Source organism: Moschus berezovskii, chromosome 10, assembly GCF_049115385.1.
Source record: "Moschus berezovskii isolate FMDL1 chromosome 10, NW_MosBer_1.0, whole genome shotgun sequence".
NCBI lineage: Eukaryota > Metazoa > Chordata > Mammalia > Artiodactyla > Moschidae > Moschus > Moschus berezovskii.
Genome location: NC_142469.1, coordinates 49,486,822 through 49,511,669, shown reverse-complemented (window position 1 = coordinate 49,511,669; position 24,848 = coordinate 49,486,822). Strand labels below are relative to the sequence as shown.

General features: G+C 42.6%; 1 protein-coding gene across 5 annotated transcripts; it reads left to right on the top strand.

Annotated features, from left to right (window-relative positions):
• The first annotated feature begins 796 nt into the window (after positions 1-796).
• On the top strand, positions 797-23,410 carry PRDM1 (PR/SET domain 1). Of its 5 annotated transcripts, none has more exons than XM_055433264.2 (7): positions 797-1,135; positions 2,729-2,977; positions 9,445-9,564; positions 13,072-13,324; positions 18,375-19,495; positions 19,938-20,066; positions 20,415-23,410. In XM_055433264.2, exons 1-7 carry the CDS (start codon positions 1,094-1,096, stop codon positions 20,985-20,987), a joined length of 2,487 nt encoding a protein of 828 aa, XP_055289239.1. In that variant the 5' UTR covers positions 797-1,093; the 3' UTR covers positions 20,988-23,410. The 5 variants fall into 5 exon arrangements, with proteins under 5 accessions (XP_055289239.1, XP_088696805.1, XP_055289240.1 ...); XM_088840679.1 differs by lacking the exon at positions 797-1,135 and adding an exon at positions 2,262-2,481; XM_055433265.2 differs by lacking the exon at positions 797-1,135 and adding an exon at positions 2,354-2,458.
• Positions 23,411-24,848: the final 1,438 nt, after the last annotated feature.

Below are 24,848 nucleotides of genomic sequence, written 5' to 3'. Positions count from 1 at the left end.
ATAAACAAACAGGACATTGTATGCCATCATCACAGGATGTCCTTCCTTCAACAGAGGACTGACTGGGGCTGGAGGAAAAGCCGGACAGGGCTCCCAACGAAGAGCCCCACTAATTACTGCCTCTGTCCGCCTTCCACTTGCAGTGATCAGTTCCACATTCTCTTTAAGAAAGATTAATGCTCTACATTTTGCAAACACACTCCTTTGCCTGTGGGTTTTGGGGAGGGGAGAAAAGGCAAAGAAATTTTAATCTGTAGGATTATAACTTTTTCCTATTTCCTTATTTACTAAATAATTGAAAGAGGGAAGTCAGTTTTACTAAGTATGAGCTTTAATAATCAGGAGAAATGGACGCTTACAAATTTTGCGGGGGGGCGAGGGTGGGGGGAGGAAGGAGTCCTTTATTTCCCAAGCAATAGCTTGAGGACTAGACAGCTCCATCTTATTTCATAACATGCAAATTAATTGCTCTTTTTCACGTGCTCTTTTCAAGTAAGTTTTTAAGTTCTCTAACTGGATCTGGGCCGAGGAACTCCAACAAGTTGAGATCCTTTTTAGGTTTCCCTGAATTTAAGGAATGTGCGCCCCCTCACAAAGCCGCAGCAGGAAGGAGGGCGGTCTGGAGTCTTTAGAATACAATACAGTCCGAGTCTACGCGGAGGTTAAGTGCCTTCAAAGGGAAGTCACGATTCCAAGTAAATGTTGAAATTCAGATACGGAGAGAGGAAGCTCTGGGCGCTCGCGGGCTGGGGGGAAAGCCCTAGGCTGAGCTCGGCGCGGCTTGGCCAGGTGCGGCCACGCCCCCTCTTCAGGCGACTGGTAGGAGTGAATCACGAATGGGAAATCTGCAAGCTGGGAGGGGGTAAGGGCCGAGCAGCCGGCCGGGTTAACACAGACTGTAAGCGCAGCCGTGACACTCGGCCCTCCAGTGCTGCGGAGAGGCAGAGCAGCGCGGCACCTGTCCGCGCCGGGAGCCGGGACGCGGGCGCGGGCGGCCGAGCAGAAGGGCACCGCCGCGGTGCGCGCCAGCCTTCGACCAGGAGGGGACGCGGAACACTGCGGACTGTTTAGGCATGAGCGACATTTATCTCAGATGTTGGATATTTGCTTGGAAAAACGTGTGGGTACGACCTTGGTAAGGAACTTGATCTTGTTTTTCATTCTGAAATTGATCTGAAAACTTCCCCCCCACCTTTCGGCTAACGTAGTCGCAGTATAAACCAGAAATGCTTCTGCTTTAGGGCACTTAGCACTGTCAAACGTTTATAAGACTTTTTCCTTATGAATCATTAACCCTTTCAGTTCTAGGCATAATTGTCAATTCATTGAAATTTCAATAGTGACTCCCGCCCACCCCCGTCCAACAAAGTAACTATTCCGCGTCGGCTTAATTTTAAATTTTGGTTTTACTTTAACACTTGTGTGGCATCGTGTCTGTACATGTCGCAACCACGTAGACTTAAGCATGTTTGTTTCAATCGTGACTGAGGGAAGGACAACTTCGCTTTTGATTTTTAAAAAGGGAGGGGGTCATATTTAGAGAAGAAACAGAAGAATGGAAAAGCCACCCTGAAGGACTTGGACAGTGTTGTGTTTACATTCTAACCAGGACACGTTCTTACATGGAAATAATATCCTGCTCCTTTTTAATACGTTCCTACTTTTTCCCCCAACACGTCTGTATGGGAAAACACTGCAGACGTTGTTTACCTTTTTACCCCTTCTCTCTCTTTGGAAAGCACTTTTCCTGCGTGTGAGGGGGGATTGCGGGAATACCCTTATCAGTTTACAAGTGGAAGCAGAGCTTGTCTTCTGAGTCTTCCATATTTGTTATAACTTTAGTTACAGTAAACTGTAGCCCATCAGTGACTTCTGGGAATTCGTACACTTTCAGATTTAAATGGAAAGTGCTATTTGTGGCTGAGGTCTCCTAAAGGAATTCTCTTTAGGGAATTCTATTGAACAGTTTTATGTTTTGTTTTTGCTTTTTCAATCTGGCCTGAGATACCCACAGTCAAAAGAAACTGGGGAGTTTGCCCCCTACCCCCATCTTTCCTCCTCTTCCTATGGTCCAAATGATTTCTGAAAAGCTGCAGCTCAGTGATGCTGGCAGGATGCAGTCCTTTTCAGTCTTCCATGTGAGAGGATGAAAGAGATCGCGCTGCAGAGGGGGTGTGGGGGGGGGCAAGTTGTTTTGAAAGTTGTTTTGAGTTGGGAGCTGGTGGGAAAGTTCAGTCTTCCCCATTTGGAAAAGGCAGGCTGGGTTCCGCTCCTGCACCACACGCGCTTTCCATTTTTAGCTTCATTCAGAGGCAGACAGAGCTCCTTCCTCTTCCTCTCCTTGTTTGTGACACTTTTCTGAGGCAGCTTTTCCACAGCGTTGAGGGTCTGGCGGCCATGACCCCAGGCGTCCTGGGACAGAGGACTGGGCGCCCACAACATTTTTCTGCTGTGAGAGGTAAAGTCAGGGATTGTTCGGAGGTGGTTCTTTTCTGTTTTAAACTTTGTCCCCCAATGAGGTTGCCACACTCTTTGTTGTTGTTTTTAAAGGATAGCATTTAAAAACCTTGCTTCTCCAAGGCAATCTTTATACGGCTTTTTGGCTCTTACTCAACTGTACCAAGCACTCTGCATCTGCTTTTAAAGTCTTCAGACGACTGTATTAGTCATAGCCTCTCAGAGGAGCCACGGGACAATGGGGATTAAAGGCCTTTCCCTTCTTTTCCAGGCTGCCCCCAAGTGTAGCTCCAGTGCTGTGAAGGTTCCAGGGTTGGCAGAGGGGACCGAAGGGACCATGAAAATGGACATGGAGGATGCGGATATGACTCTGTGGACAGAGGCTGAGTTTGAGGAGAAGTGTACATACATTGTGAATGACCACCCCTGCGATTCTGGTGTGGAAGGAGGCACTTCGGTTCAGGCGGAGGCTTCCTTACCGAGGAATCTGCTTTTCAAATATGCCACAAACAGCAAAGAGGTAAGCCTCTGGTTTCTTGCTGAAGAAGATTGGCACCTGATGCCAAATCTCCCAACTTGCCCTTGAGACCTTGTATATCTATGAGAATCTGAAAGTATCAGTAAATAATTGATCACTTAATTCACTTCTTTCATTGCTTTCTCTTGCCTTAAGTCTGTCCCTGCTTATTTTCTCCAGCTCTTGACTATTCCATATTAATTAGTAAACAGTTAAATCTTTTGGCAAGTTGACATGTCTTGGAAAAGCCGAATTGCAGCGTCGGGTGGGTGAAATTGTCAGCAGCTTCGAGAAAGTTTCCTGACCGCTCTGGACTCACTGGCCCTCATCACCCAGTACAATTGCTTTGGAGGGAGAAAACTTTTTCTTTAAAAAAAATGTTTTTCATGTTTCTTTTGTCTCCTTTTGGTCATGAGATGGCTTTAGTCTTTTTTTAACGAGCCAGCTTTATTAGCTGGGTTTCTAAAATTATTCTCAAAACCTTGACGTGTTTATGAACTGAAGTGATGGTGTAAACTGAGAAGAGGTTCATGTAAAAGTGTCCTCTGTCCGGATGACTTCAGAACTAACCACTGTTTATCTGCGGCAGCTCCTTTGCTCTGGCAGGGCTGGCAGGCCGATTCCTTCTTAGCCTCTGAAGTGGGTACACTCTTTGTTGTTTCAAAGGGGTTGAAAACCCAAACTTGGAATGAGCAAAGGATTTGTGTTTACCCTTTTATATAATGATTATAGCAAGGCGTGATGTTTAGCTGTGAAAAAACTTGCAGAACCACCTCTTGTTTTGAGAATTCAGCTGCTGCAGTTGTTCTCGTGAGTTGACTGCAGGGCTGAGTTGAAGGAATCGACCCCACCACAGACTTAGCACCACCATTCCCGTGACTCACTGTCAATCCTATCACTGCCTTCAGAAAGTTGTGAAAGGGGGAGTCTTTTCTGTAGGAGTCCAGAATTCCATCCTGAGACTGTTCATTACAACCATGTCAAATCACTTTCCTCCTTCCCTAAGGAACAGTATTTGAAGGCGTTGAGAGCTGATTTGGGAAATACTTCGTCTCTTTCCTGTTTGTGTGTCTGAGTTCAGTGTTGTTAGTTGTTAGTGAGGGGGTGACACAGCTGTCTAAAATTAAATAGAGCAACTCTGCTTTGGGTTTCATTAAAACTCAACTCCCCCCGCCTCCCCGTTTTTCCTACTGGGAGAGAGGAGGCTGATTTCATAAAAAGCAAAATTTAAATTGTATTTGTATGTGAACATTACCAAAGACTTGACCCCAGAAGTCGGCCTTAATTACACCTTTTTTGTGACAGTAACACCCTTCTCTATAGAAAGTCTCGTAGTTTGTGGCCCGTGGAATCAGTGTAGGATTTGTTTGGGTCTGTAAGGTTTGTCTGTGGCTTTAAAAAGTGTAGCATTTTTCCTCAGATCAGATTTGACCAAATATTGGTCTGTTCCCAGATTTTAATTGTGTTGTGTTGCCCTGTCCGATCGCTTGGGATTAAAATCAAGACCTCTCCACTCTGGTTCATCCTTGCCTTTAGTAGTATTGTCCTCATTTCTTAGCTTGTCTTTCAATTTTCATCATTCTATTTAAAATAATAGCTAAATAGAAAAAAAATGCGCTTAGATCATTAGTCCAAAGTTCAAAAGACTAGACACATACTTAAGGTGTACACTTGGAGGCAGAGCCAGACTTGGAGCAAAGTTCTTCAGACTTTCCAACTAATGCTTCTGCATTGTGCTACACTGGCCCCTCTTGGTGTCACTGTGGTTTTATTTATCATCTTAACATACTTCAGACCAATCCTTTATTAAGCTTGTTTGGTATGTTCAGCACTGAAAATGGCATATAGTTCCTGTATTCCTAAGGAGGGTCCTTCAGAACAAATCTAGTAAGAGGTCAGGGTTCTCTTATTCTATTTTCTCCTACTTGATTTTACCGAAATGCTTGAAGAGAACAGTATGTCTCTAGTCCTTCATCATAAAAGTAACCAGGAAACCAGCTTAAATGTAATACTGGCTTAAGCGCCCTCTGTAGTGTGTACCTGCTTCTCTGTCTCTCCTTCCTTCCTTTTTGAACTTTGGAAAAGGACAGCTCCCTCAAAACGGTGAGAGAACTGTGAAACCGAGCCACTGAGAGCATGACAGCTGCAAGCCAGTTCTGGGATGGGAACCTTCAGAATGGATGAAACGTTTACATTATCACTATTCAGTTTGCTCTTTCAGCCCCACAAGCCGTGGAAAGAGGAAAAAAGCCTTTGTACATGTAGTTTTTATCTGACTGATGTATCTTGCCCTTCTTTAAATGTTTTCATTTAAGTAGCAGAAGATGTTACATTATGTACTGATGTGCTGACATCCTGGGGATTTTTTTTTTAACAAGACCATTTTTCATTATGAATTTGTGCTATGTGTCAGCACCTTTTTTTTTTTTTTTTTGGTTTAAAAACAAAACATACAAAGCATATTTCTGATCTTGACCCTCATTTTTAGATTTAGTTTAGAATCATTTTGCACATTTAATGAGGCTGTTCTTACTTCCTATTTCCAGAACCCAAACCAAATTTAGACATTCTATTCAAAAAACTTTTAAAACTTTTTAAACTGCTGGGTTATTCTTTTAGGGGGATTTTCCCCTTGATCTCCTGAAATAATCTACTGTGAATACTTGAACACGAAAGATCGATTTAAACACTTCTGTTCTAGAAGCCGTAGCCTGAACTGAGGTTGCTTGTGTTGAATTCAGAGGCTCTGTGGTTCTGAGCCTGAACTCCAGTGTCGTGTGGCAATTAAACATCAGGCCCATGATGGGGACTCAGTGTCCATTTCGATTAAAGTCCATTAACTCAAGTCATCTGTAAAAAGTATCTCGCCATAATATGCAATTCCCTCTTCATACTGCCTTTTATTGGGAGACCATGTAACCAGGCATTTCCTTTAATATAAAGATAATTAAGGAAACTTTCCAAAAACATCTCTATCCACTCCACCCCCTTTTAAAAACAGTGGAGTAAAGTGCAGGCTGAAGTCTTGGTTCACTACAGAGCACTAGCCATCTCAATGCAAATATCCTTGTATTCAAAATAGAATGTTAATCTAATGAGTCATTTTTTTTTGAGGGGGAGGGGAAGAGGTAGCTAGTAATTAAAATGATTTTAATATAATTTGGGGTGAGGATACTTATACCGTCGTTAGACCTGAATGATATTTCTGCTTGAAACTCAATGAGATGCACGTGTATTCATATATTTCTAAAGAGGGAATTTGCTTTTAAAAAAATTATTTTCCTTACTATCAAACTTTGATTCAGCACTCCTAGTCCACCCATACTAAGTTGTGACATCTTCATTTTGTAAAATGGAAAACAAGCCCTATTTTTTGTCTGCAGGTCTTGAACTTCAGGGTATACTGTGTAACTGAGGCTGTTGATAGATCTGTAGGGGTCAGTCCAGCACAGAGCAGTCAGGCGGGGAAGTGTGAAGGCCAGCATCCTCTCGCTGGTAGATTTATGGGAGGCACACAGGAGTCCGGGCCCAGCAATGATGCTTTAGGACCCTGGTCAGTTCCAGTGAAGTTTCCTTCCTGAGCTTAGGTGAATACATTCTTAATTAGTCTTTCTAGTTCTGGGAAATTCAAGGCACACACGAGGTTTCCCTACATTATGTGCTGGCTCCAAGGATAGAACGTTGTTGGTTGTTGGCTAAGATTCACATCCAGATCTTTCCAGGGCCAGAGGGAGAAGTATGATAGTCTCTTACTTCCCATTAAAAACTACCCTGGTTCTGATCCCCGCTCCAGTTACCTGGGTGAGCTCAGGGGTCTTAGAGCTGGAATCTTAAGAGTTATAGCTCTTATGTCCTCTTTGAATAATTTCTCAGATAAGGATCTGAGATGAAGGTGCTTGATTGTGAGATAGGGTGCTGAACTGGGAATGGATAGAGATAGTATATGAGCTAAGCGGTTCCTTCCAGCCTCAAAATTCTATGATTTGGTGTCTCTATTTATTAATGTGTGAATATATAAGTACCCAAAGCTCTAAGGATCACAGAACTTAAAATATTAGTGTTCTGCCTCACTTGTAAAGATAATCTAGTATTGAGGCTCTTTTATTTGTTTGGGATTGCTTGAGGATTTCCCTAGACTTCCCTTTCCAGACAGATTGTTCTCCTGTCTTGTCTGGTGAGTTGCATTTGTATGGCTGTTGATGGCAGGAGCTCTTTAATGCCGTCTCATATCTCCTCCAGTGACTTGCTGCACTCAGAGATGTTTGGTGGTGTATGTCTTCTGCAAATTCTTTTGTAGGAACAAGTTGCTGGTTGACTTCTTTCTGACCATAAGAAAGTGTTGTGTGTTCTCTTAGTGTAAGATTGATAGCTGAATACGAGGCCCATTGGTTAAAAGAATGGCAATTCAGGAGAAAAACCCTGACCTCGATGTTATACTGCTACTGCTGCTACTGCTAAGTCGCGGCAGTTGTGTCTGACTCTGTGCGACCCCACAGACGGCAGCCCGACAGGCTCTGCCCTCCCTGGGATTCTCCAGGCAAGAGTACTGGAGTGGGTTGCCATTGCCTTCTCCAATACTACTTGTTGGTAATCAAGCTCTGACTCCCAAGACATTGTCTGCAAGAGACTATAATTTAAAACAAAGTTGATAAACCAGTTGAGTACCTTTTTTAAAATTACTGCTTTAAAGTGGATATGTTGAAAATATCAACTGCTAATTATTGGCTCACCAGTGAATGACATTATTTGTTTGTCCTGTTTGTCATTTTAATATTATGGAATAATCACTCAGATATGAATACCAAATGATTTGTGTCATAAAAGCCAATTCCATGAATTTTTCAAATTCATTTCAATAATATATAATAAACAATGAACCTCTGAATAAGTCTACCTAAGCTTTAGGATGTGTTTTAAACTCAAGACTGTTATAAAGTACTCTTCAGAGCTGTACTGCCAACATATACCAATAACGATGAACTGTTATTGAAAGGGCAGATAGATGTAAATGAGGCAGAGGAGGAGAATGAAATGAACATCTGCTTTTTTCAGCTCTTGCCAGAAATTCATAACGGACCAAAAATAACACTCGAGCTCACCAACCTTGTTTCAACTTGTGTTGGGTATAGGAAATTTTCTTTTTTTCTGTCTTTCCAGTCTGGGTATGCTCCATTGGCTTGTATATTGAATATTAAATTTTTTAAATTAATTTTTAAGTCATGTATGTGAGAAAGACTGGTCTGTCACAAGTATGTAGATGTGTTCTATATCCTTTTAAACAAAGATTTCAGTTGTTGATGAGATTTAATGACGTATCAGTGTATATCAAAATCAAAATCTTAGATTCCACTGCAAAATTTATTGATTCATATATAAAGGCCTACCATTTCAGGTGCACAATTAGAAAGGAGCCACCAGGGATAATGAAAACAAAATAAATATGTTTTACCTCTCCTCTTGGTCCATATCAGTAAGGCATTCAGCAAGTGATTTGTAGGCTGTTTTGGGTGAAAAGAAAATCAAAATGGGAAATTGAGTGAATAAAAAACAAAACAAAATGTACTGCAAAATGTAGTAAGGGACTGTTACAGAGTTCTTTTGAATAATGATGAATTGCTTCCTGATTCGTGGTTGGTGACTTCTTAACCACTCCCACCCCCCAAGAAATTTACCATCAGGGAGGAACTGGTATAGTTAACATGTTTCTTTTTAGCAAGGCCCTCCAAAGTCAAATATGTGATCCATCCAGTCTAAGAAAGTCATTTCCTCAGATCTTAGAACCCACAGCTCTCCTAGGTATAAATTCCATTTCAAAGGAAGACTTTTGACCACCGTTGAGCAGAAGATGCTAGAGAAGAGCAAAGTTACTTGAAAGAATTTCCTTTTACTAAAGAGAACTTGTAAGTTATAAAGAAAGAAAAAAAAAAAACCTCATCTGGAATGAAAAAAATATATTATGTTTTGTTTCTGGTTCCTTAGGCCTTTGTGGAACAACCAAAGAACATTACTTTGGTTTCTGAGGTTAAAACTATTTTATTCCCCTTAAGCACACTGTGTTTATGGTTTGAGGGAGAAGAAGAAATAGGAAACTAGGAGAGGGCTAAAATGGCCTAACCTTGACTGTCTAATTCTGCAGTATCTGAAACTCATTATAAAATGGAATAGTTTTACCCACTATGTTCTTCTAGCATAAAAAGTATTAATAAAAAATATTGGACCCTCGGTCACCAGAGAACTAGACTCTTATACTTGGCTGAATATTTGCTTATCATCTGTGAGTTTAACAGATAGTCTTCCCCAGAAGTAAAGCTCGTTGTTAATTATGTAGGCACCATTAATGTCTGCTCTCCATAGCACAATTTTGTTAGCATTGGTGGTATTACCATTTGACAGTTCAATTCATTGAAATGAAAAGATCAATTCATATTTTACTGTTGAACTCACTATTTCATGTGCTTTACCCCTTTTAGATTACTGGAGTGGTGAGTAAAGAATACATACCAAAGGGAACACGTTTTGGACCTCTAATAGGTGAAATATACACCAGTGATACAGTTCCCAAGAACGCCAACAGGAAATACTTCTGGCGGGTAAGTAGGGAAATTTTTCCCGACTCATTAAGTATTAGGGAGAAAAAATGAAACTAAAATTGCTGGGTCACTTCCTTTATCAACTGTCTTGGGGCTCCCCACAATATTCAGGGTCCCCATGGACACAGGGAATTCTAAGCCATTGTGATGAAACTGGTTAAAAGTTCAGCCTGGGAAACACAGCTTGAAGGTAGTTGGGGTGAAGAGGTGGTATGTATGAATCTTAATTTTTGCAATTCATTAGAGTTTTGTGATGAAAGGAAACAGTTTGCTGCTTGCTTCAAGGGTAAGTTCATTTGCATTTCTGTGCAAGGAAGTAAAGTAGTAATGAGTCACCAAGCCTTAGATTTCACCCCTTCTTGATTTCTTGCTGACTTAACTTTAATTGAATGGACGAGTAATCACAAATGAATTACCTTGAAAATAAATGCCATTTAGGAAGGATGACTAGAAGATGGTACTAGAGGAATGGAGATGGACTACAAGACTCATCCTGTTTAAATGCATCTGTACCATGAAACTACTGGATTTGACAGTACATAAGTTATTCCATAGTGTAAGGGAGATGCTTACAAATCATTCAAGATGATAAACTTTCCTTTAACATCCCATCTAGTCAATCCAGTTTCCTTTGGAATATCACAGTTAGAAAGAACCTCACAGGTGAACTAATTAGAAGGAATCTTTAGGTAAAAAACCCTGGATGAGAATGAACAGAAAAAAAGTGGATGTTTTCCATTTTCCCATCCATCTCTCTGGATACTCCGTTTCCTCAATTAGAAAATAAATTTAAAAGCAGTTATATATATGTATGTATATAGACTTGCATAAAATGTACATGATTACTGTGAAACCTTTATTGAAATTCTTTCAAGAAACAGTTGCATGGTAGCAACAAAAATTGTATACTTGTTTAGTCGCTAAGTTGTGTCCTATTCTTTTGTGACCCCATGGACTGTAGCTCACCAGGCTCCTCTGTCCATAGGATTTCCCATGGAAGAATACTGGAGTGGGTTGCCATTCCCTTCTCCAGGGGATCTTCCCAACCCAGGGATTGAACCTGTGTCTCCTGCATTGGTAGGCGGATTTTTGACCACTGAGCCACCAGGGAAGCCCATATTATACTTATTCTGGTCAAATTTACCTAGAATGCTTATATATTTTGGACAACTATTTTTATAAAAGACCTATATTTAGTGATCACCCAGAAGCTGTTCCTAAGAAACAAGCTTTTTCTTTTTTTTTAACCCAAGAAGTTTTGTGTTTTAAGAAATCTATTTTACTATTTTCCGAGCAAAAAAGATTACTGAGAATTTTCCACTATGAATTGTGTGCTCACAAATTTAATAATTACTCATACTTAAAATACATTTAATACCTGACTAATAATGGGTAAAATGTGAGTGCATTTTTGCCTTTATTGCTAATAAGGTCTTCTGAGAAGTGAGCCATAGGTCTGAATTAAAACAATCCAGCATATGTCTGGTTAATACATGGTCCTTTCCAAAAAAATGACAAGAAATATTAAAGAACCTCCTATCTCTGTCTCAGTTCCCTAGTTTATTGAAGATTCACTCTAAGTAGCTGAAATGCTTTCCCTGAGAGGATTTATTTTAATTGGTCCTTCACATGGAAAGGATACTGTAGGAGATAACTCCCCACATATTGTTAAAAGCATCCTGATTTTGTTGGCAGGAATATGAACATCTGTTGTGAGGAAAGAAAAAGTTTCATGCAAATTACACAAAGAAGAGAAGGGATGTTCAAGTTGAGAAACCAGTGACATTTCTTGTAACTGTGCTATGAGTCAGCACATTTTTAATCTTCTTGATAATATATGGAAATAGAGTGAGGGTGATAGGCAGCAGTGTTCATCTGACGTATCATTATTCTATTTTCTTGTGGGTGTGTGTATGTGTGTGTGTGACTTCATGGCATCGGCATTTCTGTTTTTAAATGAGGATACAGTAAATTGTAGTCTGTGGAAGGCTGACTGGAATCAACATACCCGTAGCTTTAGAAAGCAGTTTCCGCCCAGCGAAGAGTGCAAGAGCGATGGAACCCCGTGTTCCTGGAAGTTTGCACATCAGAGTAAACAAACTTGAAAACCCCTCTTGATAGCAGAATTCACCCAGCCTTGTTCCATTTTCTCTTAACAAAACACACCGCAAAAGCTCTCACAAGCTGCTTTGATGAAGCCACATGTATTTCCCCCTTCACAATTTACAGGAAGTTACTCTTAAAAGAAAGTGATTCTGGTGTTTACTGCCTGTATTAAAGGGACAGAGTTCCTTTTTGTCTCTGATAACGTTTGAGCGAAATACAGAAACACTTTAGAGATTAACATAGTCAGTATGTGACTAAGAACAAAGCAATAACCTGCTGTCCGGTTAGAGCAAAACTTCTGCTGTGAATCATGCCCTATGACTTGGAACCTCCAAGTTGCAGAAAACCAGGTATTGCTTGAATATGTGTAAGTATCTTTCTTAAGTCTGAAGATGAGATGGGTACATCTTAAAAAGAGGGAAAGAGAAACTTTCTGGGGAAGGTAAAGGGTCTGTTTATAAAGTCGTTTCAGTAAGGCTTTACCTTTTTACCGAGTGGCCTGAGGATATCTGCTAACCAGAAGTAGTATTACTCTAAGACAAACTTTGAATTCCTCATTTTGTATTGCTTTTAAAGAACAATATGGTTTTTTCCTCTTCTTCCAAAAACACAAACCCTATGGCTCTGAGAGTGGTGTCTTAGCCAACCTCCTCACAGATAAGAGGGTTCCCTCTCCCTTCCTCAGCCTTGAAAGAAAAGCACAAGGCCGAACACATTAATCAAGAGGAAAAGTGACTTCTCAGTAGACTGTCAGAAGCTGGCTTCTGTCCCAGTGTTCACTTTGTTATGGCAGGTGAAGTTCACCTTGGCCCCACCCAGCGTTTCCACAAAAAGGCAAAGTTCCAAGTATTCATATGAACAAGTGTTACTGCTGGACTAGGAGGCTTGGGGGTGGAGGATGTTTGCAGAGTTTAAGCCTTGGGCGGGGGTGTAGGAAACGGCAAGTACAGAGGCCATAGAAAAAGCTGAGAGACTCAGTTTGACGTACTCAGTCGGGTTGGTCTAATACCTAGTGACTCAAAGCATTAAAAGTCAGAATGATCGGAACTCAAGCCAGCAGTGTTGCCTGTGTGCCATTCACTGCGCTAGCAGATAGCAGATAGAGTACTAGGTGCGGCAGCTCCTTAAACGAAATCTTGTGTTTCATTCTTCTGTAGCTTTTCCCCAAACATGAAAAGACCCTATAACTGAAATGGAAAAGGTAACTGACAAAGCGTGCCTCCCCTGTTTCCTCCCTTATTTCTGCTGATTCAAGACAACTCCGGCTAAACTGATTTCCTTTTCTAACGAGGCAGCCAGGGAACAGAAATCACACTTGCCGTGTTTATTCTCAGAGGTGCTGGCAAGCTTTCTGTTGCACTGGGGGCTTTCTTTTCCATGTCTGTCTTCTCTTTTGCGCAGATCTATTCCAGAGGGGAGCTTCACCACTTCATTGATGGCTTTAATGAGGAGAAGAGCAACTGGCTGCGCTACGTGAACCCAGCACACTCTGCCCGGGAGCAGAACCTGGCCGCCTGTCAGAACGGCATGAACATCTACTTCTACACCATTAAGCCCATCCCTGCCAACCAGGAGCTTCTTGTGTGGTACTGCCGGGACTTTGCGGAAAGGCTTCACTACCCTTATCCCGGAGAGCTGACAATGATGAATCTCAGTAAGTGGATTACAGGAAAAAAAAAATTTTTTTAAATGCCAGTAATGTCAGTTCTGCCCCTTTGCACTAATAACATGTTGTTTAATTACATGGCTTCATTTGATGGACCAAGTAGGTGGCTTAAACTCAGCACTGGGAAGAGAAAAACAATTTTTTTCAGTCTCTATTCCCTATAATGAAACTTGATCATTTAAAAAATACTAAGAGCAACTCTGAATGTACAGGAAGAAATAAAGGTCCAATGCTAATCTGTCCAAAAGGGGGCAGGTAGGATTATATTAATAGAGATTAGTTCTGACATGCCAAGGATGAAAGGTATAGTTCCTTGTTTGTGGTAATTTGTCAGTGCTTAAAATATGCTTTGAAATGTAGATGCACATTTGGTTATCAACTTATGGTCTGATGTGAAACATAAATTGTTTCTAGAAAAACTTGGAGCTATAATTTTTCAAATCTTATTCGAAATGGATAACCCTGAAGATTTTATATCTTCACTTCCTTCCTTATGGTAAAAACCTAATTATCTGATCCTCTAATCGGTATTACAGTAACCACCTATCACTTTATCTTAACAAATTTTCAGTTCCTTAGGTTTATAAGCTTTTACTTTTCTGTTGGTTAAAGTTGCTGTCATGACCTCTCTGCAAAGGGCTACTTTGTTTTAGTCATTCTCAAGTGATCTCTAGGAATGATGTAAGATTTACCATAAAATTCCAACCTGTTGTAACTATAGTCGTATATTCTCAGACTGCTTTTAAAGCAGATTTTTTAAATCAGCTCCTTTTGCTTTCAGAGTTTAGCATCTAAATGCTGAAATTTTTGTAACCTTTTGTTTTGATCTCATTTCCAACATAAGGAGAAGCTGGAAGAACAGTACAAAGAATTCCCAGAAACACTTTACCCAGATTCATCCATCACCCATATGCTGTCCCATTTTCTTTATCTGGAGTCTAAATTGTTTTAGTTCACATTTTGGCCTTTGAGACCTTTGGGATGAATGTTAATATTAACATAAATTAGAATTTGACTTAAATTTTTAGCCAATTAACAAACCAGTTACTTATTCTAGCAGGTATAATCCAACTCTAGCTATTTAGTGCTCATCCCACACTGTCTAGTTGACTGCTCTCCCAGTGATCTCAAGATTGTATTTGTAGTTTTCTGAAAATCTGGGGCTATAAAACCTTAAAGACCTCTACCATAATATCTTTAAATTTGTGTTTATGGTCCTTATATACACACATACACAAACTCTTGAGGTTTGGGGAAAAAACCTTGAAATGTTTGGAAACAATTTGGTTTCCAGCTTGAGCATAGTGGGTATAATCAGGTCCTGGTCAATGGTTGTGGGTCTTTTCCCTCATCTCCCTTTAGCACTCCCAAGAGTCCCCATTATATCACCAGTTCCAAGCATCCCAGGAGCCCTTCCTCTCTTTTAACATACGTAGGTGCCAGGCCCAGTAGTAAAAGGCAACTTATACTCCAGCAGGCCATCTCCCAGGAAAATGTGCTGCTTCTTCCTGACTTTCTCAACATAGCTGCAGCTTTCTCTTGAGGGTCTCCTCACATTCCATGAGCTTCATCATCCATGGATTCAGAAAAAAAGACATTGATTTTTTTAAATTTTCTTTGAACTGTAACTCCATTTTAAATGACCCACCTTGGTGACTTTGCAGTAACCACAAATAAGTTTTTTCACATACATCCCTCACCTTCTTCCACACAAAGAAAGGTCCTAAAGGCCTTGCATCTTTTATTCCCCAACAAAAGGCTCAGCACAGAATTTTAAGGTTCAAATGGTTATTCTTTGAGCTCTGAAGGAACTGTCATGTTCTCTATGAAATGACACCTTTGTTCCCTCAAATATCTGTTGTTGTTATGCAGTTTTTTTTCTAAATGGTGGTTGAACATTTTCAGGTGCCCATGCACTGTCCAGTAGTCGTCGTACAGAATAAAAGTTAACAATAACCAGTCACAGTAAGCTAAGACTCCTGCTGCCTCTTGTGAAACCAGTTGTCTTAGGTGTGGTAACTGATGATTGAGATGCTGATCAGGAAAATTTCCACTATTTCATCAGGCCTAAAAGGTAGATTGTGTCTTCAAATGAGTTGTGTTGGGTTCCATGTTGCATGCACAGTAGAGGCCTGTGTCAGAATCTCTGTGAGGGCTTTAAAATGGCAGTGATGGTTCAGTTGGTAGAGTTTTGAGGAGAAGAGATTTGAAGAAAACTGGTCAAGAAAAATAAGTAACCAGAAATCACAAATAGTTATTAAAAAAAAAAAAAGGAGTAGGAATTATTAGGTTTAAGTCCTACCCTCCCAAGGTTTTTTTTTTTCAGTCTATCTAACTAACCCATCTAGAAAACAGTTGACCAAATTATAGACTTCTAAATGTTAATCTGCTTTCTCAGTTTCAGTTGAAAACAGACTTTGTTTTGCCTACTGCAGAACTTCTAGGTTCTTTCTTATAGTCTTGGGGGTTCTTATTATAGATCGAAAATGTGAGTCGGCATAATTAAGCCATTCAGAGCCTTCAGAAGCAGTTCACTCTTGAAATGACTCCGTCCGCCTACAGCCATTAAAGAATTAAGAACAAAAACAGATCTTGATTTTCTTTTTCAAGTTAACTCAAGCTGCTGCTGAGTGGGAGAGTCAGAAATGACACCAGCTCCACTGATTACTCAGCTACTGAAGGATGGTTTTTTTTTTAATATACCTTCATATAGACTCCATGAGGGCTTCCCAGGTGGCACTAGTGGTAAAGAACCCATATGCCAGTGCTGGTAGATACAAGAGACGCGGGTTCAATCCCTAGATCAGGAAGATCCCCTGGAGGAGGGCACAGCAATCCATTCTAGTATTTTTGCCAGGAGAATCCCATGGACAGAGGAGCCTGGCAGGGCTGCAGTCCATAGGGTCGCACAGAGTCGGACATGACTGAAGTGACTTAGCACACACATACATAGATTCCATGATTGACACATTAGAACACCTGAGGGGGGCTGACATTGCTCTCTGGATATTGTTTTTTTTAATAGGAAATAAATGTGTTTTTATGAAGGTGTTAGAGATACTGAACATTTATCTTGGAGCTTCGATATGCTAGGCACACTCTGCTCAGTATTTTGCATAGAAAATAATCAATTCCAACTTTTCTGTGTTGGCTCGATTGTTAATAATTGGATTATGGAGGTGCTCAGCAATAACACCTGACTAAATAGGAGGGCAGTGCTATGGACAGATTAAAACTTCCTGCTTATAACTTTAATTTATTGAATTTTAGAACCCAGAGAGTGTTGAAGCTACTAGAAAAAATTAGGAGACTTAGATGTAATTTGCCACATAAAAGTGGCAGAAAGTTGTGATGGTGAAGTTTCTGTGTTTTCTTTTTTTTTAGGGTTATGTCTTCTTTTTTTAACCTGAGCCTATATGGTTGCCTCCAAATCATTCTTTTTTTGCCTCAAAATTCCCTCCTGTGGCTGTGAGATGCCTTGCCTATCAGCTTTCCAACTTAGTTGTCTCTCTTCTTTTACCATTTCAGCTTTAAAAAACAAAAGTGACAATTTGAACTTCCTGCCTGCTGAGCCTCACTGAAAGACTGATATTGGCCTGATAAGGGGGTATTTATTTTGGTTTAGTGGCTTCAGAAATCCCTCTCCCTCAACAAGCTTTCCATCACTGCCCCCATCAGCATCTTCCCTGATAGTGTCTGGGCTGTGTTTATTCTGGGGCTTCGGGCTCACCCGGGAGTAACTGATAACAGCCAGCAGAGATAACATTCTGAGGGGGCTCTCAAACTGGAACCGAATCCCTCAAGCCTGTCAGCCTAGAGAATGGATTTGAAGAGTTCAGACTCTGGAGTGCACAGAGTTCATTTCTAGACCTATCAGGTATCAAGCCTAGAGTTCTTCCTCTGTTAAATCAAGCAGGGACAACAAAATGATGCTTTTACGGAGGCTGGGCAAGGTCCCCCGAGGCTGTCCTCTTCTAAGGCTGAGGCCAAGAGCTCTCCTGCCTCTCACGGCATCTATACAAACCCACAGCTGATCCTTCATCTTTCCCTACACTGAGGGCAAGTGTGCAGGCTGGAGTGCTTACCCGCCAACAACCAGAGCTCCAACCAAGCAACTTGTATTTTACTTTTGGTTTCCAGGGAAGGCTGAGCAGGGAGTGGTCGGTTTTCCCAGCCCTGGCTGGTTGGTGTCTTCCCGAAAGCATCTTTCGTTCTGCGTGTTTGGAGGGAGCAGTGCTGGCCATGGCCTGGAGAACCTGTTGTAAACAGGCTCTGTTTAAGAGCATTGCTGCTGTTCCTAAACAGTCTATTTACCGAGTAATAATATGCCATCTTTTGGAATACGTGTTTTCATCCTCGCTGCCTGTTTTCTTTGGTGCTCTAAGTAATTGAACTGGCTCGGAAAGTGCCATTTGTGGTTTGGCAGAGATGACTATGTCACGCCTTGTGATTCCGGGGGACAGCATTACTGGGAGCCTGGTGAGACCTGGAGCCTCAGTGAAATTCTGGTGTTCTCAGCAAATCCAGAGGAAGGGTTCGCATCACCTTGCTAATCTGTTTGACAGAGGCAGTTTGAACAGGATTTTATCAAATTCGTATTAAACAAGAATGGAGGTGAAAATTGATGACTGCTTATTACTTGAAATGAGTCTTCATCTTTCATATCTAGTTCCCAGGGTGTGCTGATTTCCTTTAGGTAAACTGTGACTTTTATTAACCTGTAACACCCCACACCCAGTATTTCATGGAGGCACGCTCCTATTCTAGGTTGAACAGGACTGTTCTATCATGAGGTTTTTACCAGTGGAAACAGTCATCCAAACGATGTTATTTGTTTGACTGATGCCACCGGTGACCCGGTTTTGCTGAGGAGGAACTGGAGTGGCATGAACCTTCCAGAATGAGTGAGTGTTGAGAAGCCAGGTGGCCCTCTTGGGGCAGCTGGGGCTCAGGTTTGCTCAAGGAGAGAGCAGCCTGGGCAATGTCGCTTCAATTTTCTGTCTCCCTCTGAGTAATAATCATCCTTTCTTTATTTCAGCACAAACCCAGAGCCGTCCAAAGCAGCCGAGCACTGAGAAACATGAACTATGCCCAAAGAGTGTCCCGAAGAGGGAGTATAGTGTCAAAGAGATCCTAAAACTGGACTCTCATTCTTCCAAAGGGAAGGACTTGTACCGCTCCAACATTTCACCCCTCACTTCAGAGAAGGACGCGGATGACTTCAGGAAAAACGGGAGCCCGGAGATGCCCTTCTACCCGCGCGTGGTGTACCCGATTCGGGCCCCGCTCCCGGAAGACTTTCTGAAATCGCCGCTGGGATGCTACGGGATGGAGCGGCCGCCCTACATCACTCACTCCCCCGTACCGTCCTCCACGACGCCCAGCCCCTCGGCGCGCAGCAGCCCGGACCGGAGCCTTCAGAGCTGCAGCCCGCACAGCAGCCCCGGGAACACGGTGTCGCCGCTGGGCCCCGGCCCCCAGGAGGCCCGCGACTCCTTCGCCTACTTGAACGCCCCCTACGGGGCCGCCGCCGAGGGGCTGGGCTCCTTCGCCGGCTTCGGGCCGCCCACCCACCTGCCGCCCGCCTTCATCCCCTCCTACAACGCGCACTACCCCAAGTTCCTGCTGCCCCCTTACGGCATGAACTGCAACAGCCTGGGCTCCGCCGTGGGCAACATCAGCGGCCTCAGCAGCTTCGGCCTCTTCCCGAGGCTGTACCCGGTGTACGGCAGCCTCTTGGGCGGGGGCGGCCTGCCTCCCCCGATGCTGGCGTCCGCCTCGCTCCCCAGCTCGCTTCCCTCGGAGGGGGCGCGCCGCCTGCTGCAGCCCGAGCACCCCCGGGACGTGCTGGTGCCCGCGCCGCACAGCGCCTTCTCCCTCCCCGGGGCGGCCGCCAGCCTGAAGGACAAGGCCTGCACCCCCACCAGCGGCTCCCCGACGGCCGGGACCGCCGCCACGGCAGAACACGTGGTGCAGCCCAAAGCTACCTCAGCGGCCGCTGCGGCCCCCGGAGCCGAGGAGGCGGTGAATCTCATCAAGAACAAAAGGAACATGACTGGCTACAAGACGCTGCCCTACCCGCTGAAGAAGCAGAACGGCAAGATCAAGTATGAATGCAACGTCTGCGCCAAGACTTTCGGGCAGCTCTCAAATCTGAAGGTAGGCCTGGGTGGTCACCCCCTACCCCCGACCCCGATGCGCGGTCTGTCCCCGGGAGGGCGCACAGCGCGCCCGGGTACTTAAACCTCCCGCAGGTTGTAGATGGCGGTTTCCTCCGTGTGAGACCCAGGTTTGGCATCGGCGGCCACGTAGCTTGGGACCCATTAATTCCCCTCCCCCCAGTGTCTTCTGATGAATAAACATCTGGGGTTTGCGCTAGAGGATCAGTGTGGAATTCCTGCTTAGCCTGTGACTTTTCTTTAGCTCAGACACGATAGAGTGTTGTGAAATCCACATCCGGGTTTGATTTGTTCTAAGACTGCACCTTGATGCTTGTCTTAAGAGGTTTGCATCCTAAATGCCCTGAGTCCATGAGCCGGGACTTTCACTCTTACAGCCTGCCGAGGGGGAGCAAAGCTAAGCTGTTGTGGCTTCTTCCCAGGTCCACCTCAGAGTGCACAGTGGAGAACGACCTTTCAAATGCCAGACGTGCAACAAGGGCTTCACTCAGCTCGCCCATCTGCAGAAACACTACCTGGTACACACGGGAGAGAAGCCACATGAATGCCAGGTGGGCAGTGTTTTCTGGGTAGAACTTTCAACCTTTGTAGACAGTGTCTCGGCAGTCACCGTCCTGGTACCCTAAACCAACACAAGAATTTGGCCTTCCTTAGGCTACTGATGAGTTGAGACGACACAGCCAGCTTCCACTGGGTGGACAATGGTCGGGGAGGGAAACCACCCTGTGGGAGCGTCCCCACGTTGCCCTTTTTGCCTAACGCTGTGGTGAGGGGCCACAGGGAGTTTTCTCTCCCCTCCCAGGTTGGCCTGCGTGGGTGGGCAGCTGGCACCTCCCCTTGGCAGCTCTTAACCTTCTGGTCTCCATCCTCCCTTCTCTGCCTCCCTCCTCACACTGCAGGTTTGCCACAAGCGATTTAGCAGCACCAGCAATCTCAAGACCCACCTGCGCCTCCACTCCGGAGAGAAACCTTACCAGTGCAAGGTGTGCCCCGCCAAGTTCACCCAGTTTGTGCACCTGAAGCTCCACAAGCGCCTGCACACCCGGGAGCGGCCACACAAGTGCGCCCACTGCCACAAGAGCTACATCCATCTCTGCAGCCTCAAGGTCCACCTGAAGGGGCACTGTCCTGTGGCCCCGGCCACTGGGCTGCCTCTGGAGGACCTGACCAGAATCAATGAAGAAATTGAGAAGTTTGACATCAGCGACAACGCCGACCGGCTGGAGGACATGGAGGACAATATCGACATGACCTCTGTGGTGGAAAAAGAGATTCTGGCCATAGTCAAGAAAGAGAAGGAAGAAACTGGCCTGAAAGTGTCTTTGCAAAGAAACATGGGAAATGGACTGCTCTCAGGGTGTAGCCTCTATGAGTCAACAGAGCCATCCCTCCTGAAGTTGCCTCACAGCAACCCACTACCTCTGGGACCTGTAAAGGTCAAACAAGAAACAGTCGAACCTATGGATCCTTAAGATTTTCAGAAAACAAAAGGTGTTTTGTCTTGTTTCTTAACTTATGACTTGGCGAGTCAGGGTGCCTGTCGCAAGCGCTTGTATATAATTCCAGTTCTGCAAAACTCTCCCTGACGGCAGATGGTTTCCCTCACCTCTCTGGAATTAAAGAAGGAACCCCAAAGTTACTGAAATCTCAGGGCATAAATAAGGCAAAGACAATATATATACCTATTATATATACTTATTTACATCCCATCTATATATTTGAACCTGTTGTATTTTGAATATTTGTGTGAATATGTTTGCATAGCCTCCCCATTGCTAAGACTATTGCCTAGCCATAATTATTTTTTCAATGATAATCCTTCATAATTTATTATACAATTTATCATCCAAAAAGCAATAATTAAAAAAAGTTTACAATGACTGGAAGAATTCCTTGTAATTTGAGTTAAGTGTTATATTTTGTCTGGTGGCCATTCTTTGTAGATAATTTCTGCACATCTGTTTTAAGTACCTAAGATTTAGTAAACAGATACATTACTTCAGTCAACCTCCCTCTATAATAATGGTTTGAAAGTGAGGTTTGAGTATTGCCAAAGTGAGGCAGTTGATGTGTTTGTTCATAGGATTATATTATTTGAACAGCCTTGTATCATTTGAACATAGTTTGGGGGTATGTTTGCAGAATTACCCAGTAATAGGTAGAAGAAATAAAAATCTTGTATATTTCTGTAGAGTTCAGCATTCCTGCCCCCAATCACAGATTTATTTGCTGATCTGTCTCCCTCTTCAAAAAACAGGGTCGCCCCACCCCCAAAGTCATGTGACCATGTGGAGTGGCCACGAGACTTTAGCATCCCAATGTATTATCTGAAAATGTGAAGAAGACAAAATGCCATGTTTAAAACCACTGCAAAATGTTTCCAAAGCACAGGTGGTTTTGTATGGGTGAGGTCTGGGGGCATGAGTCCAGGTGTTTTTGTTGTTGGTCTTTTTTGTTATTATGTCAAAATTGCACAAGCATGGTGCTCTACCAGGAAGGATTTGAGTTAGATAGGCTCAGGCCACACTTTAAAAACCAAAAACCGGAACACGGGTATTCTCGTTGTCTTAGGGTCAAAGCGGGTAATGAACATTCCTGTCCCCAACACATCAGTTGTATTTGTTTTTTCTGTGCAACTCAGACTTTCCTCAGTATTTGTGTTTTTACATTTTATGGTTAATTTAATTGAAGAAGAAAGGGCATTGCAAAGTTGTTCAACAACAATTACCTCATTGAGTGTGTCCAGTAGTGCAGGAAGGGATGGCATCTCTAATGATTTGCTACTCAAGAGGAAAGAGCACGCATGCACCAGAAAGATGGAATGCGTCCTATTCTGCCTCGTCCTCTGCTAAGCCCAAAGATGACACGTTGGCATTCAAGGTGTAGCGGACAATGATGTATATTTATAAATCTATTTATACCACTATACCATGTATATATAATATATTTATAACCACTTAAAATTGTGAGCCAAAACATGTAAAAGATCCTTCTTTTCCTAATGGCAAAAAAAAACCAAAAAAAACAAATCCTTTCTGACTCTTTGCTTAATTAGCACTTGATGACCTCACAATTACATTGGTGAGCTTGGGCACCCCTTGGTATTGTAAGAGATCCTAAAATCTTGGTGTAAAGGTGGGGACCGCATAACAACCAGGGAGAAAGACATATCTTTCTTAACTATTCAGGACAATCTAAGATAGCTTTTTTTTTTGGGGGGGGGGGTCACATTCTGATGTCACACCCAAGTCCCAGAAATAGAAATCCCATCAACCACTATAAGTTTTCTCTCTCTTCCTCTCCTTCTTTCTTAAATAACTGATGGATCACTAATCAATCTGGTTTATATATTCAGCATTTTGGTCTGTGGCAACTAATGTCAGCCTACAGAAGAGAACAACAAATTTAGGATAATCCAGGGAAACCTAAGAGCCTTACTGATCTGTTCCTTTAAATCATGAAGCTGACAGTTTAGTATGATATTTTTTTTAACAGTGTTTGACAAACAGTCCTTGATTATAAGTAAACCAAAGCCTCATACTCTGACATTGACATCAAATACTTTCTATTCCATCACTCATTTGTTCTCTTTTTTCCCTCTTGCTTTCTCATTAGTGTAAATTTTTACTGAGACCTGCACAGTGGCTTGAGACCGTAATTCTCTGTACCATCTGACTTTCCCTCTGAGGCCTCTTACATGTGAATGTTGAGCCCACAATCAACAGTGGTTTTTTTTTTTTTTTTCTTTCTTCTACTCACAGTTAAAACTGACCAAAGTTATTGGCTTTTTACTTTGCTAGAACAAACTATCTTATGTTTACGTACTGGTTTACATTGTTATTTATGTGCAAATTGTCAAAATGTAAATTAAATATAAATGTTCATGCTTTACCAATGCTTGTCTAGTGTCTTGAGTGAACGGTGAGGGAGTGACACCTTAACCGTACTGTAAGGGTGGCCTTAGAACAAATTCTGGACGTGACACAATTTGCCTCCATCCTGCTCATGTCCCCACCCCCATCCTCCATCCCCCATAGAGATGATTCCCTAGTTTTCCCACCTCCATTGGTGATTGCATTTGTCAGTGATCTGACAGGGTTCATCACTTGCCTCTTATAAACCAACAGTTTAAGATTTTTGTCTTTAATTATGGGCCATAAAAATGTCTTCTAAGAAAAGCATTTCAAGCATGAGCCAGCTATTGTTTGCTTTTGTTGGACTTCTTTGTTTGTTTTACTTAGGTGATGGGCAGTGGGGTGGTAGCGAGGTGAGGAAGACTTGGATTAAGTCCAGAAATGCCACCCTAGCCTTGATCCAGGATGTAAGTGTGTGGACCCAGCCAGTTCATGGGTGAGGGACTCTGGGGAGCCCTGGGAACCTGAGGAGCATTTTGCCCATGGGTTGCATTATTTTTGCTTCAGTAGTCAACACCGAACACACCACAGGGAATCATAGGCAATACTGCAGTTTTCCTGCCCTATGTGCTACAGTATTTTTTTCCCTTCACATTTTAACTCAGGAAGTAGATTTGCCACTTGTTCAATTTAAAACAAATTTCAAGAAAGCTGTTTGACAGGCCTCTGGGCATTTTTAGTATGAAGCCCAGGGATCACCGTAGCCTGGCCATGTGGTCCCAAGGATCATGTGTTGGGAATGGATCTACTTGCTTGTCCACTGACACTCCAGATACTAACCTTTCTCCAGTCACAAACAGCAAAATTTGAGTTTCACTTGGTAGACATGAATAGGAGAGATACTTATAGGAAAGTGTTAGTGCCCTCAATGAAAAAAAAACCTAAAAGCCCTTCACAAATGGTTTTCATGTTTTCCACTTCATCCATTACCAAGTTCATGGTACCATGCATGTTAAGAAAATAATGTTGCTTATATTTAGACACTCAAAACTGTCCAGTGTTGTTTTTTTTTAAATGTTTCTTCTTTATATTCACTTAAACATCTGTGCCAAGAATTTGAAATGCTGCCAGCATTTAACTGTGGAGTTAAGAAAACCAGAACCCTATTGTCATAAACGTGCCAAATGGTGCTAGTTGCACTACTAAATTCTACAGAACCATTGTGGTAATAATTTTTCAAAACAAAGCCCAATCAGATCCAGAGTTTAACAGTTACTACCATAAATCATTGTTCTTTACTTGGCAAAACATACCTTTTTTTTCTTGAGAGTTATATATCTTGAGCACACTTGTGGACTTAGCTGTTTAATGAAACATTACATGAGAAGATAATATTCACTAGGAGCTTAAGTCTCCCCGGCCACCATCTACCCTGCTGAACGGAGACTTGAGGCAGCTGTTCATATGGCAAAGCAAAAC